This window comes from Astatotilapia calliptera, chromosome 1, assembly GCF_964374335.1.
Source record: "Astatotilapia calliptera chromosome 1, fAstCal68.1, whole genome shotgun sequence".
NCBI lineage: Eukaryota > Metazoa > Chordata > Actinopteri > Cichliformes > Cichlidae > Astatotilapia > Astatotilapia calliptera.
In genome coordinates this window covers 29,882,714-29,900,598 of record NC_137422.1, presented here as the reverse complement: position 1 = coordinate 29,900,598, position 17,885 = coordinate 29,882,714, and the positions used below count along the sequence as shown (strand labels likewise).

Below are 17,885 nucleotides of genomic sequence, written 5' to 3'. Positions count from 1 at the left end.
CTCATTCAATTCAAATCAAGAAAACTGTTCAGATATTGTTATATTGTTTGTTGAATGTTGCTCTTTTCCCTTTTTGCTGAGTTTTTCCTCCTGTCCTTGGGCAAGTACTTCCATAACAGCCTTTTTATGTCCCTGAGATGACTCATGTTATAATTTGGTGCTATATAAATAAAACTTAAGAAAATAGATTTCTTGTTTAATATTACTGGTACAATTTTCTGGGTGTTTATTAAAACAAATAAAGAAAAAGAAACTGCCATTTGTTTTAATACTTTGAAAACGTATCTTGCCTCTGTGAAGGCCAACAGTGGTCTTACCTTTCTGAAGTAAGGCGTATGCGTTCCTCACTTCCCGAGTGAAACTGATCATCCTTCTCATGAAAGTACGTCTCCACACACTGCTCCTCAAAATCATGAAGCTTCTTTTGGTCTTCCTCTGTGAGAAACAGCTCTGAAAAAAAAAAGAAGCAACAGCAACTTGTAACTGCTGTACATTTCTTTGATGACCACTTAAACTGCTTGTAATGAGTATAAAAAGTATACTTGGTCCGTAGATATTCTCCTTCTTCCTTTTTCTACACATACAGAAGAGGGAGTATATATGGCACAGTAGGATGAAGGGAGGTGGGAGGACAGGCTTCTCATGGTAGGCCATAATGAAGTGGTAACGCTGGTACTTCCACACCAGATTAGAAATGGACTTTACTTGCATATAGACATTGCTGGAAGCAGAGTTAAACATTTAACTGTCAACTGCATCAATGGCAAGATCAACAATGAAATCAGAAAGCAGTATCAGTAAATGGACAAAACCAATATGGAGGAATAGAAGTTTAAATGTTCACATAGCTCAAAGCTGGGCAATGCTGAGGCTAAAAAGTACTTACTTGAAAAAGGCGATTAGGAGGTTGACCATCAATATGTACTGCACAAAGAGGTAGACTGCTTGTAGGAAAGGCGTCAGCCACACTCCTGCTGTGCACAGCGACTTCACCGATTGATCACTGTTGTTGGCACAAACTGTGAAGGAAAGAAGTCCATTAGGAGGGAGCAGGACAAACATCCACCAACCTTCTAATATTACAATGCACACACATGCAGGTTTAATTCATTGTCTTCTACAACTAACATTCAAAGATAAAGGAGGACAGCAAAGCTTCAACAGTGTGATGGAGATAAAAATGACTGGAAAAAAATGCTCAAATGACTGCAGTCGTAACATTCTTCATAGTTTTGTATCAGACGTATTCATTTTATTTTTATTTCTACTGGCTACAGCTGTTTGAAACATCGTGAATTGATTCTTTAGCTGCCACAAGGTCATGATAACCTATGTGATCAATTTAGCAGCTTGTAAAATGTCAGCATACCAGCTCAGATTACGGAGGTTGGCCAAGTGTTTTGTTCCACCAAAGCTTCAAATGCACCCAACACAAATGATGACCACTTAAGCACTGCCTTTTAATCTAGACCATTAAGAGCCACATCAGGACAGTTGATGCTGTGGTGGAGCAAAATGTCCTGCCCTCCTAAAGTGACCTGTTCTGGTTGCCGCTGTTTGGGAACCATGTTGTGCCAAAGAGGTTGTGGGAGCAAACGATGATTAGGATATCGTGGGTTTGATTTCCAGTGCTTGTTTTGACTGATGATTAGCTGACATGCTGTGGTGAGAAGCTTTGAACAAAACTGCCCTAACCCTCCTAGTCTCCCCTACCAAGCTCATCGTCCTTACCATCGATTTCATAGGCATATACTTCCCCATACATCATCCAGTACGGCTGAAAAACCACGTCTTTGGCCAGCGTCCAGCTTGGCTCCTCATTCGGATACAGAATAGCTTTCCTAGGTACTCCATAGCTCAGCAGGACTATAGCCATTATTACCACAATATAGAACATGTTGGCCACCTGCAAGTGCATCACATCAAGTCAATGGAAAACATGATGGATAAATAATAACCATATTAATTATCCATATATGAAAATATTAGACTGCTAAAAAATTTTTTAGGGACTTTTTAGTATATATAGGTTACATCCGGGATTTAAAGTAAACTCGAATTTAAGTTTTTATATGAAACAAAAACAAGCTGATGCTTTTCCAGTTTTTAGTTTGGTTTAAAAAATTATTGATTTTAGCTGATAGAAAATCTTTCCAAAGCTTGTACTGAAATCACCAGGATTATTAGTCTAATACATTTTTAAGCTGTTGAAATGCACATAATTAAACATATGTTGATTACATTCTGATTCAATTTTGCTTAATTTAAGAAGAAATCTAATAAATTAGGAAATATGTATTTGCTTTCTGGCTGAGTTGGAACACTAATACCACCAATACAACACTAATACCACTACTTTTAAATACCGTATATATAGTAGACTTTAGTCAAATATACATAATATTTATTTATTCAAATGCCAACTACATATGAAGCTCCAGCTAGCATAGGTAGCTTAACTAAAAACAAAACAAAACTGAAAACAAGCAAAATAATGTTTCTGGTTTTGTCCAATGGTTTAAAAAAAAAAAAAAAATCCATATATCAACACCTGGAATTGCACCAATTAGACTTCAAATTAAGTGTGATGCCACACAATCCCCTTTAAAAAAAATTCACTTTGCAAATTATTATTATTATAATAATTATTTATTTTTAAAGGGTGTCAGAATTTAAAGGAGCTGGTTGATGGACATGTTTAAGCTTTGGACAAAGCCAGGCTAATCAGTTTAGCTCAAGTAAGTGCTAAGCTAGCTCATAATCGTTTAGTCCCAGTAAGGAAGCGAATTTAGTGTTTCATCACAGAATGCCAAATAAAATGAACCAGCCTCAGAGTTTATCTCATCATTTCATCCAATATTATATTTAACTATACCATAACATGTGATGTTATATTTTAATAGCACAATAAATGGTGAAACTAAATGTGGCAGTTTAGGATAACATAGTGCGGTACAATACCTGCAGATGGTGCTGTTTAAATATGAATTGAAAGTGATTAAAAAAGCGAAAATAAACATGGCATATACATCAATACACAAAAGCCAGGAATCTCTGAGAGTTTGTTTAAATTATGAACAAACTTTAGAAACAAACTAAGAAAAAAAGAAGAAGCCAGATTTGCAGCTGGTGCTCCTTGCAGAGATGGGATAAGGAGAATTTGCGGCCAACAACCACACAGAAAGCATGGAGGTTCGAGGACAAGCCTTCTGACAAGCTATCAGGTCATTATCAGAGGCTGCTGAGAGAAGCAGGAAATTGGCTTTAGAAGACGCCGTCGTCCACCTGGGCCGCAGTATGTCTAACATGAGAGGTAAAAGTGGGAGTGGGGGTGGGGATGGGACACCTAGCATGCTAGGTACTATTGTTGAGGTTTCTGGGGTTTTCATGGGCCTCTAAAGGAGGATGCCCCTTGTTAACCAGCACAACAAAGGTTTTGCAGGACTAAAACACTCAACCTGGGGATAAAGTAACTCAGTCTGCAGTTCTTCATTTCTGTTATGCAGAAACTATGTCTGACAGGCCCAGGAGCCTGGAGGCAATGTTTTCCCTTTTACGTGAGATTCACTCTGCATGCCTCAAGTTGAATTTTCCTAGAACCACATACCAGACATTGTTGTGCTTGTGGTATGAAAGTAAATTAAACAATCTCATCCTCAGTGTCACAAGTTGCTGTAAAATTTGTGTTCAAATGAATACTAAACTTAGAAAAGACTCACCATTTTGGCAATCATCATAACGTAGGGCCCAGCTTGTTGATTAACAGTCAGGAAATCCAGGAGTCGCACATACCAGAAGATGATGTTAAGACAATAAACTGTCCTCCCAGGGCCAAAGGCATCACCTCCGCCCAACCTCAGGCCACAACCAATAAAGAAGGTCACAATGGCCAGGAAGTCGGACACGTTGAAATATTCGCTGAACCACACCTTTATTTTCTGACTTATTTTGCCAGCCTCAGCCATAAACATCTAGAGAGTAAAAGCAGTAATAGAGAAGAGAAGTGAAATCAGAAAGACATTAAACAACAGTCAGTCCTCCAGAAAGAAGCTGTAATAATAAGCTAACCTCTGTGTATTCCTATGAAATGCAAACTCATTTTGGACAACGAACTTATGGAGACTCATGCATCTGAAAAAGGAACACTTCTGATCCACGCACCTCTCTGATTTTCTCAATGGCAGCCGTAAAGATGTAGACGATGACCACCCACTCTTGAAGAGTAGGCCATTGAGACATTTTCACCAGCACCACATATGTGTACAACATCAAGTAGCCCAAGTAGAAGAGCTGAATATGGGAGACAAATAAAGTAAGGTTCATTTAAAAAAAAAGAAAAATTCCTCCCTCCCATCCCTCCTACATGTGAAACAATGCACAGCAGATTCTCTATAGTATATAAATCAGAGGGGACGGAAATGGAAAACGGCCCTGGCTTACAAAGAGCCCCTAATTCAGATAACTTCCTCAGTTAATTATTTTGAGATGAGGTCAGTTAAAGTCCTTCTAAAGGGTTGAACCTCATCACTTTGAGTTGGGAACAAATAGTCATGTCCCTGAAGTCTCTGGCCTCAGAGCTCAGCTGGTGGTTAGCCGTCTGAATAAATATTGTGAGAGAAATTCATCCCTCTCAGTCTCAAGTGAAACTCACAACTCTCAGTTCCCAGAAGGTATTAATGGGGCACTTTGGTGGATTACTTGATAAATGGAACAGAAAATGCTCAAACAATTGTTATTTTTATTAAAACCTGTTTAGTCAGTGCATTTAATATAAAACTGATTACTCACAGTGATAAATTGAAAAGTAAATACCTAACCATAAAGGCTTTAGGGCCTCTTACCAGCAGCACATTTACTGTAATATATTAACAACCCAATATTAGTCACAACTCCTGGGCTTAGTAGTTCATTTGCCCTCTTTGGACATGTGCAGAAGAGGGATCCCTGACATAATTGGCAGAGGATATTAAAAATAGAGCTGCCAAAGAGACTGTTCATCGATGTGGTAAAAGAGCCATGCAGATGGCTGTTGTGTTAGAGGAGGATACAAGAAACAGGATGAGTGTGCCACCAAGAAACCAAACAAGGGGGTGTTTTTAATGTTTGGCAACAAAAGGTTTAAAAATGATGTTGATGAAGCAGGTCTTTAGGCAATAGAATGGTGGAAAAGGTACCGTTTATTTTGCAAACATTTTAATAAAATAAAATGTCAATGACACAAAGTTAAAAAAATAAAATGAAATAGAATGCAGCCTCAGTGGAAGCTGCCAACCCCCCCCCGACTCTACTACTCAGTCCCCACACTTATGTCTTTCCCAGCCTCACATGGACCCTACCACTTAAGTGAGGAAACCACCAATATATAAATATAAATAATCATGACAATGATAATCCTCAGTTCTGGTAACACTTTAAATATGAATACCTATATGACATATACTGCGCAGCCATATGTTCAAAGAAAGTCAATAACTACAGAAAACCCACTCTGTTGCTCTCCTCTACTGCTCCTATCATGCAAACTTGTCTTTACTACCCACCGACAACCAGGTGACCCACAGAAGGCAACAGGAAAACCAATCAAAACACTAAACTGCGTCCACTGAAAAAACTCCACCATCAAAAAGTAAACAGAAACTTGTGATCAAACACTGGGAAGGGTGAAAAGAGGATAGGAGTGACTTAAATCCCAGTAAGATGGAGCGAGATGATCTTATAGTCACACAGGAGAAGATGATACAGAAGACTTTAAAGTACAACTGTCATACTAGTCTAAGGAGCTTGGAAAAAAAGCAAAAAAAAGTCATTCACCCACTATTAATCACGAGCCTCATCACACAGTAGTAATATTCTTATAATAGCGAGTCAGTGACCCTCTTAAGGGACAATCTGCACTAGGGTTTAAATATCTGGGACTCTCCACCATTTGGTTTTAGAACTAAAGAAGCCTCTTGGATGAGATTTGCAATGTCTTCCAGAAACTTTAAGAAGTCCAGTCACTTTCTTTCCAAGCTCCTTAAACTACCATGACCTAAATGACTGAGAACCTACACAGACAAACTGTCGTACCATAACATCAAATTAGTCTTTAAACGTGTAATTTGTATCACATTACTATATTATTACTATTTGCTGAACATGTTTTCTTGTGCTGATGAATAAGTGTCAGATGCCTGATGTTTTTGTCGAGTCCAACTTTTTCTTTAGAGGCACCATGAGGCTGGCATGTGGTTTTAAGTAAATTTCTTCAACTTCTGCACAGCCAGATATTGTACAATTTTACACAGACACTCTGATAAAATAATAAACTCTGATATATATAATCAGACTCAGAAGACAGACAGACAGATAGATACATAGACAGATATAGATATATCTCAGATCAAATTTAAATTTGTCCAGCAGTTTGTTTTGTGGTTAAATAGTAACAAAACTTGAGACATTTCCAACCTCAGTTTCACTTTGTGTTCTATACCTAGCAACAACCATGAACAAACTAACACAGTAAACGAAGACGGTGAACATTATACCTGCTTAACATCAGCAGTGTCTGTGTCAGCAAGCTTAACTGTCAGCATTTCTGAAGAAACTTTGCCTCCACGCAAATATCATTCCATATCAAAATCAACTAAATCTGAGAACAGTTCCCACCTGACCCTAAACGAATCAGCCAGTTTTGATGTTTTAAGTAACATTATTTTTCTGCTATTTTTAAGTCACATAACTTTTTAAGCACAGGAGGGGTTCAGAAAGGAAGCAATGCCTAACTCTAGTGTTTCCCATCGTTACGCTGACTCTCAATTTAAGTTTGTATAAAATTGCTACTTAAGTAGTACAATTTTTTAAGTAGGTCAAACACACTGTAAACTGTGGGAAAGTCTTAAAATGTCCTCCCACACACACACACACACGTCCAGTTTCTTAGTGTAACGTTAATTAAGTCAGTTGTGAAAACTGTTGAACCTTGACATGTGAGGTGTGATCTGCTGGAAAAATCAGCCATTATCCCACGGGTGATAGGCAAGTCAGCGGTGCAGTGATGCAGTAATGTGCTTAAACTCGGATGAAATCTGCTAAAGCAGATGTAGATAAGCGTAGGCAGAGGCTATATTCTGTAGGCTAGTGGGTTTTAGTGATGTATCAGTAACCAACAAAGATCAGTCCCAACCTAAGTTTCTGAGAACTAGTGTTGGGCAACAGTGAGAAAAATGCGAGAGAAAAGAAGAGCGTGAACCTGACAGTGCATGAGCGTATTTAAGAAAATAGATTATAACATAATTTTCCTCAAGGAAAATTAGTAGAAGGACTCGTGCTGTTTGAAAGGTGCACCCCTTGCCTTCTGATTTGAACACACTTTCCTGCCCACTCTCTACTGTATTTTATTTAAAATAAAAAGTAACGATGTGGAGATGAAGGTGGTGCTTTGCCACTTGGGGACTGCCTAAACACAGGTAAAACAAAACCCACAACTGAATGATGAATACCAGATACAAGACAAGAACAAGAAGAAAAAATATATATAAAGACCTCTTACCAATAATCTAGAACCATTAATTGTAAGTTTTATATTGGATATTTTAGTGTGATTATGTTCCATAAGCTTTCATGTGGGTGAGATACTGTGAGATCAATCAGGGCTGCCCCTTGTACCTTCTACTGTCTCAATGGTGTTTGATTACCTCAAGTCGTTAAGTCTCGAGCAACACCTTTATTGCTTTACTGAATTTTTCCTAGACACGTATTGCTGGAGTTTTAACTTCTTCAGACTTTATCCCCTTCTCCATGCACCAAGGAGTAGATAAAGTTGTGTCAGAAACCTCTTGTATGTTATCTGATTCCCTGACACAAGGGTGCATGTTGGCTTTAGTTGAAGGATATTTGGCGACTAAATTTCTTAAGTGAAGCAATGCTGGCAAAAAGATAATTTAAGTGTCTGAGAAGATCTTAGTCAACTTGCTTTTCCATATATATCTATGCGCTTTCACTGTAATCTTCATACCGTATTGGACCAGAACTTGACAATAGGAGCATGATAGAAGGCATAGATTTTCCTGGTTAAAGGCAGCTTCCTGGAACGAACATGTGTCTCCATGTCACTTTTTGTCTCCACATGGTCATGGGATCTTGTCTCCTTAAACACATCCTGCAAAAAACATTAAACAGGCCCAAATTACACAATGAGGAAAAAAGATTTAATTATCTGAATATTACAGTTTTCCCACTTTTCATTGTTATACATAGATACAGCCTTTAATACTGCTCAACTAGAACAAATTGACAGCTTTTCATTCATAAAGTCTGTCAAAACATTGGTGAATTCTAGAGTGCACACAAGACAAAGACAGTGTGTAAATCTAACCATTTGAATGTCTTCAGCTATGTTCTGGAAGTTGTGTTCGCTGTCCTCCATGGTCATCTGGTGGTCATCCTGACTCTGAGGAATGTGAGCCATCTCAGCCTTGGATTTGTACTCCAGCAGGAGGATGGCAGGAGGCACCAAGATACTCAGAATCACCTGCAGATACATGCAAACTCATGGGGGTGGGTACTGCTATATTTGTTGAGACAGTCCTTTGAATTACAAACACTGATGAAACCCATAATATTGCCATTTAAGAGAAAAACTAACCTGATGTGTGCACTGCCAATTTTGCTGCCAATTTTGCTGTTTTCACAAATGTAAATACTTTTCTGCTTTTCTATAGTGTGATTGATCACTACAGTGTAACTCAGCTTCATTAGCTGCTTAAGGTCTAACCTTGATTTCAGAGTATGACCTCCTTAAATAAATGCTTTATTCCCTAATGACTCACTTAACAGGTACAGAAGATAGATTTTTGTTGACCATTTTTAAATAAAAGGTACTGATAGCAATTTTTGTATATTAGATCTGCAAGCAAAGCTCTAAATATCACATGAAAATTATACCAGCTTTATCTTCTACCAAAATTAAAATCTAAATGGAACATGAACCTTGTACCAGGAGTTCTTGCGCATATTCAGTCGTCCCATCCACATGTCTGACAGCAGCATCTGGGTGCAGGTATGAGCCACAAATGGTCGTAGGTGAGACGAGACAGCCAACTTCAAACAGGTGGAGTTGCTCCAGTTCTTTAGCTCATAAGTCAGAAGCTTCATGGCCATAGTCTCATCCTGCCTGAATGACTGCTCCAGCAGGTCTACTGCCAACCTCCCAAACTCACTGTGATACAACCCGCACGATTATTTCACTCCTGATATATAAAAAGAATATTTCACTCATATCTGAAACGTATCAAAAGTCACAGAAAATCTTACTTTGAGTACTCCTTTAGCTCCTCTGAGGTGTCATCCACTACATCGCTCTTCTTGGCCTCATAGCTCATAGACCGGCAGAGTTTGCAGGCCACCAGTGCCTTTGCCATGTTTTCTTCTCCATGCTGCCAGAGGAAGAGTGACATTTTCTGCCTTTTCATCAGCACAGCCCAGACCAGGAGCTCATTAAAAGGGTAGGGGAAACGCCGCGTCTCTGGGTCGTCAATGTCCACAATCTCTTCTTTGCTTCTCTTTTGTTTCTGCTCGGTGGAAGACTCGAGCTGAGAAGTGAAATGAACAATGGGGGGTTAAGAAGGAGACAGACCTTACTTTCAACAATGGTTCCAGATATGCAGAGGCTTTAATTCACCACAGCCTTTTAGGCATGTTTACCTTGGGTTTGTACGGTTGCGCAGTCTTGATAAAGTGGTTGTGCCTTGTCTTCTCCTTCTTGTCAGCCTGCATGCTAAAAGACTCATGACTTTTTCTTAAACCAGGACCTGCTGTATGGCGCCCAGACCTCTGTGCAAAAACATGAACCCATATTCACGTTTAGTAGACTACTTGTTCATAACAAATATAATTATAGATATTAAAGCCCAAAATATGTCAACCAACAATGTCACCAACATGTTTTGTTGACAATGTTTGCTTGTTAGCTTGGCAAGATAAAAAAACCAAAATATTGGCCTAAATCCATCCATCCATTTTCTGCTGCATATGTGAGAATGGGCTGCAAGGATAGCAGTCTAATTAAATAAACCAAGATCTCCCCTCTCATCCGCCACCTCCTCCACTTCATCTGGGGCGTCAGAGAGGTGCTCCCAAGCAAGCTGAGAAACAGTCTATCCAGTGCGTCCTGGGCCTGACCTGTAGGAAACAACCTACAAAACACCTCACGTCCAGGATGCTTCCTTGTCAGATGCCCAAATCACCTCAACAGGGTCTTTTTGATGTGGAAGAGTAGTGTCTCTACTCTGAGCCCCTCCTGAATGGCCGGGCCCTCACCCTAGCTCTAAGGGAAAGCCGAACACCTTTGAGAAGAAGCTCATTTCTGCCACTTGTATCTGCCTGCAAACTAATTTTCTGGTCACTTCCCAAGGCTTCTGACCATAGTTGAGGATTTCACCGAGCTCCTCCCACACCACAGCTTTTGCTTCAGTTACTCCTAGGGACAGAGTTCACTTCGCCAGTCAGTACCTGTTAGCCGCATCTACGGCATTACAAGCAAACCCAAGCTAAACAATTCTATAACCTGAACGTTCTGTTCACCTCTGGTGTCCAATATCTTGTTTTGGGGTTATCAAGACACCTTGTGACCATAGCTCCATATAGCAGCTTCAGCAATAGAGGTGCGAAACATGGTCCACGATTCTCGATCTCCCCAGCCATCTTTGGATTGCTAAGGTAGGAACTGAAGTTTTTGCAAATCAGGGCCTCCATAAGACACTCCCAATGCACCCTCACTAGACATTTGGGTATGCCAGGTCTGTCCAGCACTGATGGCTAAAAGTTAAAATAAAATACAAAGTGGAAGAGTTTTATGACACATTAAAAATATCAGCCGTTTCTCACCCTACTATTTCCATGAAGATTGTTGTAAATGATTCGAAAGCGTTTCCTGGTGTAGTTGCACCTGTAAGTCCCGCCCATCAGGTACTCAATAACCAGGCCAACGTCAATCAAAGTGATTTTATAATTTGGAGGCAGATGGCTCTGTAAAAAGGTACAATAAACATAGATTAAGAGGATTACACTTAATATCAGGAAAAAAAGATTGTGTAAATTGATAGTAAATGAAGCAATTACCTGTTTGACATCTCTAACAAGGTGAAGAAGAGTTGGGTTGTTGGGAGGTTGCTTCTACAATATAAAAAAAAAAATACAAACACCACAGATTTAAAATGACATCTTTTATACCCATCACCTCTCTCATTAAGTGGCTATAACATGACATAGGATGGTACCGTGTTGTAGAGCTCCTCGAGCCGACTGATTGTCAGGAAACGGTGCATGCTCACTCCATTCTCTATGAGCAGCTTAACAAAGTCCACCCTGTCCATTACAAGTGCATCCAACATTGCTTGTTCCAAAGAGCTCACCTTCACACACAAAAATACACATGTTGGTATGAAGCATTCTCTTATAGAAAATATCTATAAAACAAAATTAAGAAGACCAAAAAAACAAAAACCCAAATACAAATAAAAATTATATTATCCACTCTCTTATTTACACAAGAGCCAGTAGTCCTCCAGTTTGAAAATAAACAAAGGCACTGAGGCCTGCTTATGAAGACAACTGTAATAAGGTTCACGTTACAGTCAAGACAAGTAATTCGTGGCAGCCTGCCCAAACAGTCTCCTGGGTCTTCAGACTACAAACTGTGGTCAACAACAATTCTGGGGTTATTTTGGGTGAGTGCAAAGGTTTGTAGCTAATGCTGAGCTAAGCAAACATTCCTGGGAGTTGTGGCTCACACACACACAAACAAACATGCAGACATACCAGGAGCTGCTGTCCGTACACAAACACATGATTCTTGGCAATGTCTACACGGTCCCAGGCCAAAGTCAGGACCAGCTGATCGAAGGCAGATGCGTTTGTGCCTGAAACACACAGGTAAAGCTATGTATAAACACACAGAAACACATTACTTCACAGGCAACTAAAGCCTTATTAACTGTGTATTTCCTGTTAGCCAACACACAGGATTAGAGGGCATTAGCAGAGCATGTCCAGCACAGTAATACAGTCAATTACACACTAATACAGCTACAGAGCAGATTAGACTACAAAGTAGATCCCGCTCAGTCCACTGGTCTCTTCTACACTAATCTACCTGATTGTACTTTAGGAGCCATCTGAATCGAATGGTCATGACCACAGTACACATAATTTATGCTGTCTGGATGTAAAAAAGGAAAGTAAGTTCTTCAATCTGAGGTCATTTTCCCTGATCTTTTTGTTTGCGTCTCATTTTACCTGCAAATGGAAAGTGAAAAAGGAAGCAAATGTGCAAAAATAACTCTTACTTTTTCATGCTTCCATCAAGTAATTAGTCTAATCTGCACAGGTTTCTGGATGGAACCATTTACACTCTTATGCTACGTTTGATTGAAATTAGTCTTTAGGTTAAAAAAAACAAACAAACAAAGGAAGAATGGTGCCCATTAACAATACCTAAATATATGTATAAGAGACAATCTATATCTCATTAGAAAACTCAAGGATCTCTGAAGAAACCCCAATATTTTTTAAAAGCAAAAAAGTGGTTGCACCCCAGGATCTTTTTAAGGGTGAGCTAGTATTGTACTATGAAAACAGCACCTGAGACTGACAAATATTTGCCTAAGTGGATATTTAAGCCACAGCCCTCAACTTTTATCTTCTGAACATGCTTAACCCCATTCACGTGTTTTGTTAAGAGAAAAAGACTGCTTGCGTTTTAATTTAACAACATTTTAACTATATTATTCTCCTATACAATTTTACAATAAAAAGATTCAAAGAATAATGGCAGGACATAATAAAAAGTTTTTTTTAAATAGGATACAGAGAAGGGTGGGATACAGCTGTGAGAGACAGAGCTCAGTGATTGTTGGAATAAGGAGGCCATGTGAATGTGAGCAACATGATCTCCTCAGAGCTGAAAGAAAAGGGCACACTGGGGGGAACTAGGTTCTCAAAGCATATCTATATCAGAAAAACAACATTACCAAGTCTTGAAATCTTAAGCTTCAAATGCCAATGGCTATAGTGTATGAACAAACTGAATCAACTTTACATGACTTTCTTTTTTGGCTCCTTTATTAAAGAAAATGAGAGGATAAAAGGTTCAGAGAAAATGAATCCACTAACCTTGGAGTAAGGCCCTTAGAATGGCTACATCAATATCTTGATGTTCCTCAGAACTGATGTGAAACACAGTGATCTTTAAAAAAAACAAACAACACAAAAAACACTTATAATAAGGCTCCCACAGACATTATCCACATGGTTGAAGCTGAAATCATAACCCCCCCCCCCAAAAAAATCCACTATTTAGAAAAATCAGCAGTTGTCACCAATATGCAAGAAGGCAGATTTTACATCCACAATTTTGTTGTACAAGTACAATGACAATAAAAAGCTATTCTTTTCTAATCTATTCTATTCTACAACATTACATCCGCAGTCGTCTCTGCATTAGTGTGCTGTTTGGCTCAGGAGGTTAAGAGGATTTCAATCAGGTAGAGGTAACAGAGAAGTGTATCAGAAGAGATGTGAAATATAATACAATTTGCACCAGCATTTGTGCTCATTATCTCTCTCAATCCATCTCTACAAAGAAACACAAAATCCTTATTTTTAGGCTCAAATAACCTTCTCTTCTCTTATGTCTTTATTGTCCAGTACCAATCAAAATCTATAAGTGTAATTACAAATAAAGGTCTCGATGTCCTACTTTTATTTTATTTTATTTCTTAATTATGAAAGTAAAAACTTTTACTGATTTAGATCAATTTTAAGTAAAACTGTGCAATTGCCAAAAATTAGATTCAATTCTATTTTTTTCATAGCTGTTGGAAGACATATGATTCTGATATGGATTAATTGTTATGCCTTTTGTCTTTCTTTTCCTGGAGAGTGCTTCTGCTCTTCTCTTTAACCTCAAAGTTGTAATTCATTCAGTTTTGAAACCAATTCTGCTATTTAGGAAGACTCGTGTTTAAAAAAAAAAGTAAGATCTATCAAAAGTTGAGTTTTATCGCAGTATTAAGGATATCAAAATGTAAACAAACAGAACGAAAGAAGAACAAAATACAAGGTTATACGCCACAAATTACTGGTAAGGTTATGCTTTTGCTTGCATCTCTCAAACCCTTCCTCGGTGGTGTGTCTTTCTGTCAAGGTAAAGTTTCAGCTTTGTTTGGGTGGGGAGGCCCATGGTATCATACTTTGAAAACCCCCTGTTTAGGTTGAAATCTAAACCACCTTCTTTCACAATTTCTGGTGCTTTTAGTTTTTATACATTTCTGTTTAGTCCCTCTGAACTTCCCAAATCACTGTCACTGTGGGAGAAAATGAGTGAATATAAATAAGAATTAAGAGCAACTAAATGTGATTAAGAAAGTGAAAGTTTACCAGTTCTTTGCTCTTCATGCACTCCATCAGAGTCTGAAAGAGATGGATTGCTTCACCTTGGCTGAAGTTGAAGGTTTTCTTGATGGTTGCAATAATGTCTGTTTCCACTCCATCAGGGAGGCCGCTGTGGAAAAGTTAAACTGCTAAAATACACAGCTATAAAATGCTTTATGGGTTTGATTCCATCATATTACCCATATAACACTTGTTTAGCAATATTAATATGATTGTGTTTTAGGGTTGCATGAAGTTCTAGACTAGTACTGGTGAAAGAAGGAACAATTTATCCAAAGAGCTACACAAATGTCTTGTCTTAATGTTGTGATACACTACTCCTTTTGTCCTAGGAAAACAAATAGATCCTTAATAATGAATAAACTAAAGATGAACCTTTTCAGCCATATTTTTATGCTTTGAATGCACTCCAGTGGCACTGCATGATAAAAAATACTTTTTCAGTCCTATACTTCGCCTTGGAGCAACCCCTTATTTCATCCTAGTGTTTCTCAAACTGTGGGGCAGATCCCACTGGTGGATCACAGAGAGGCAAGTGTAAAATATGAAGTAAACTATGACTTTTTAATTTTAAGGGAAAATGAGAAACACTCGTTTTAAATCGTCTCAGGAGCTCGTCTCTGCTTTTACGATTGATATGGTTCTGTTTGGTTTATCAAATGGTGACCAGGTTGAACTGAAGCCCAAATGGGAGATTTAAAGTATATTTGGGCCCTGTTCATAAGGGGAGAGAGGAGCAAAGAGATTTAGAGACAGAGTGGTGCTGCGTCTGCAATAATGTAAATGCTGTACTGGTGTGCCATGGTGACAAGAAAGCTGTGCATGAAAGTGAAGCTGTTAATTTACTGGCCCTTCTACATTCCCATCTTCAGAAATAACATTTCCTGTTCCAATAACATAAATAATAAGCTTAAACACCATGTTTAAATACTGCAGTTCTACAATCACTTCATGTATTTTAATACTATTTTGCAAATGTCTTTTTTTCTTTATTTTATTACATATTCTACCTCATATACTCAATTTAATTTCACTTCAAATCATCAAACAAGTCCTATTCTTATTGTAAAACCCAATGCTACTGACATATACATATCTCTTGTGTTTCATAAAAATGCCTGAATGTTTGTGTGAACGGAGCTATTTACAAGTCGGAAATAGATGTCAGAAATAAATAAAAGCCACAAAAAGTATTGTTATCAAAACAAAGTTAAAAGAAAGACAAAAAGGAAGGAAAAATTGTGTCAATTAAAGCAGCAAATTATTTAGCAATAACAGTATCATGATTCAGAAATAGTCTCACTTAGACAACTTTGAAGATTTTAAATGCACACTGGAAGTTAGAGCTGGGCGATAGAACGATAACGATATGTATCGCGATATAACTTTTTCTCGATAGAAAAATTAAACTATCGCGATAGACCTCGCCGCTCTTGTCCTCTTAAAAAAAAGAAAAAAAAAAGAACAGCCAATCCAAATTACGTAGCGCAGAGCTGAACCAATCACAGCCGCAGCGTCACGTCACGTGACTTGTTACGTACAGCACAAGTGCCGAGCCGCACATGTGTATTTGTTTGGGAAGCAGCCAGCCACCGTACCGCCCGGGTAATGGAGGAAATGAGTGTGCCGACTAGAAAAATCAACCGAGCGTGACCGAAGGTTACCGAAGAGAAAACAGATGATGGTTCCAATGCCGGAGAGATTGTCGAACGGAAGAGCCATAGAAGTTCCGTAGTGTGAAGGTATTTCGGCTATTTCAAGTCTGACAAAAAACAGAGTAGCGTTCACTGTAAATTGTGCCGAAAACAAGTCTGGAAATACAATAAACTGGTGCATGCGCTACGTCCACACGTACCCGGGTATTTTTGAAAATGCAGATTTTTCTATGCGTTTGCACCTTTCGTCCACACGTAAACAGCGTTTTTGGTCACTGAAAACGAAGATTTTTGAAAACTCCGTTTTTGCATTTACGTGTGGACCAGAAAAACGGAGAAAACGCAGCGTCAAATGTGTGCGCATTTTTTGACGTCACACTGTGCGCCACGTTATTGTGTCAGTGAAATGAATTTCTACAATACTGTTACTGTTAATTCTACTCTCTGCGGTGTTTAAATGCTTACATATACACACAGTTACTGTCACTCCACACATACGACTCGGTTCTGCTTCTATGCCCCAGCTTTGTTTCCTTTTTCCCCACCGAGGCTTCTAGACTTCTGATTGGCCAACATTTAGGCACGGTTAGGAATCTAGCTCCACCTGCTGCTTTGGCATGTTCATAGCAGCGTTTTCCTTCATTTCTGCCTTTATGTGTGGACGGGATTATTTTTTAAAACGAAAATGGAAAATCTCAGTTTTCAAAAATACCCGTGTACGTGTGGACGTAGCCTCAGTCTCTGACTGGAAGCGCTAATTCGTCATTCGGCTTTTGTCAGACTAAAGTAACTGTTAAAACTGTTTGAAAAGCTCAGCTATACAACAAGGAGAGATTGAGAATTTCCTTTTAGTTCTCAGTTTATTTGATATTGACAAAAGTTAGTCAATTTTGTCTGTTCTTCTGTAAAACAAACTAAGATTTATTTTTAGAATTAATATTTTGTTTCTAAGTGGAATTGACAATTTAGTCTGTTTCGTTTGTACTATTTTGAAACTTAAACGCTTTAGCGGCTGCCTTTTGTGTAGTTTGCAATATTTGCCTTTATTTATCTGAAAAGGTCTCATGTTCCTTAAGTACATCTACCCTGTTGAACTTATTATGGGAAATAAATATTTAAATAAAAACAAGCTGCTGATTATTTCACATTTTACTTGTGAGCAACAGCACATTTAAATCTTAGAAATATAGTTATTTGGCTTATATCGTGATAGATATCGTTATCGCCTGAAATGAAAAAAACATATCGTGATATGAAAAAAATCTTATATCGCCCAGCTCTACTGGAAGTTTTAATAAAATGACTGAAATCCTTCAACTTTCTTTGGTTGCATATAGGGTTCCTCAGCATTTGCGGTTTACTGTTAAGTTTTGCTTTTCATATCTAAAATTTAAGTTGAAATTTTAATTTTTATCCAGTAAATTCTACTGTTGGCAAATTTTGGTTGTTTTCATGGCATCAGTGAATGTTCATCCTACCCGCCCTCCTCGGTTTGCTTGTGGACGTAGGCCAATATGTCAGCAGCTCTGCCGGTCCCCTCACACACCACCACTGGGACAGGAGGACTCTCCTGAAGGTACTCCAGCACAGTCAGGATCACATTGGGACCACCCTCAAAGATCAAGGCTACGACAGGAACCCCTTGACCAATTCCTTGGGGGAAAAAAACAAAAATAAATAATGAATATGCATCAGATAATTATGTTACTTAAAATAACTCCCTTTTATTTCAATCTGATTTGAGTGAAACAACTTCAAAAGACTGACAGTTTTACAGGTACTGACATGATATTT

At 38.5% G+C, this 17,885-nt stretch overlaps 1 protein-coding gene across 3 annotated transcripts in view; it reads right to left on the bottom strand.

Moving 5' to 3' along the window:
- The window catches only part of trpm7 (transient receptor potential cation channel, subfamily M, member 7), an 81,057-nt gene that overhangs the window by 13,539 nt on the left and 49,633 nt on the right, over positions 1–17,885 (bottom strand). For 2 of the 3 annotated variants that reach the window (XM_080303420.1, XM_080303423.1), the window contains exons 8-24: positions 17,570–17,744; positions 14,422–14,545; positions 13,156–13,228; positions 11,803–11,903; positions 11,262–11,396; positions 10,870–11,157; positions 9,688–9,816; positions 9,298–9,575; positions 8,974–9,202; positions 8,360–8,515; positions 8,000–8,143; positions 4,162–4,290; positions 3,720–3,971; positions 1,732–1,906; positions 887–1,019; positions 543–721; positions 318–450 (exon numbers count right to left, since the gene is read on the bottom strand). In XM_080303420.1, the coding sequence (XP_080159546.1) occupies positions 318–450; positions 543–721; positions 887–1,019; positions 1,732–1,906; positions 3,720–3,971; positions 4,162–4,290; positions 8,000–8,143; positions 8,360–8,515; positions 8,974–9,202; positions 9,298–9,575; positions 9,688–9,816; positions 10,870–11,157; positions 11,262–11,396; positions 11,803–11,903; positions 13,156–13,228; positions 14,422–14,545; positions 17,570–17,744 (2,833 nt within the window). The remainder of the gene's footprint in view (positions 1–317; positions 451–542; positions 722–886; positions 1,020–1,731; positions 1,907–3,719; positions 3,972–4,161; positions 4,291–7,999; positions 8,144–8,359; positions 8,516–8,973; positions 9,203–9,297; positions 9,576–9,687; positions 9,817–10,869; positions 11,158–11,261; positions 11,397–11,802; positions 11,904–13,155; positions 13,229–14,421; positions 14,546–17,569; positions 17,745–17,885) is intronic. The other variant, XM_026172452.2, reaches the window with a different exon arrangement.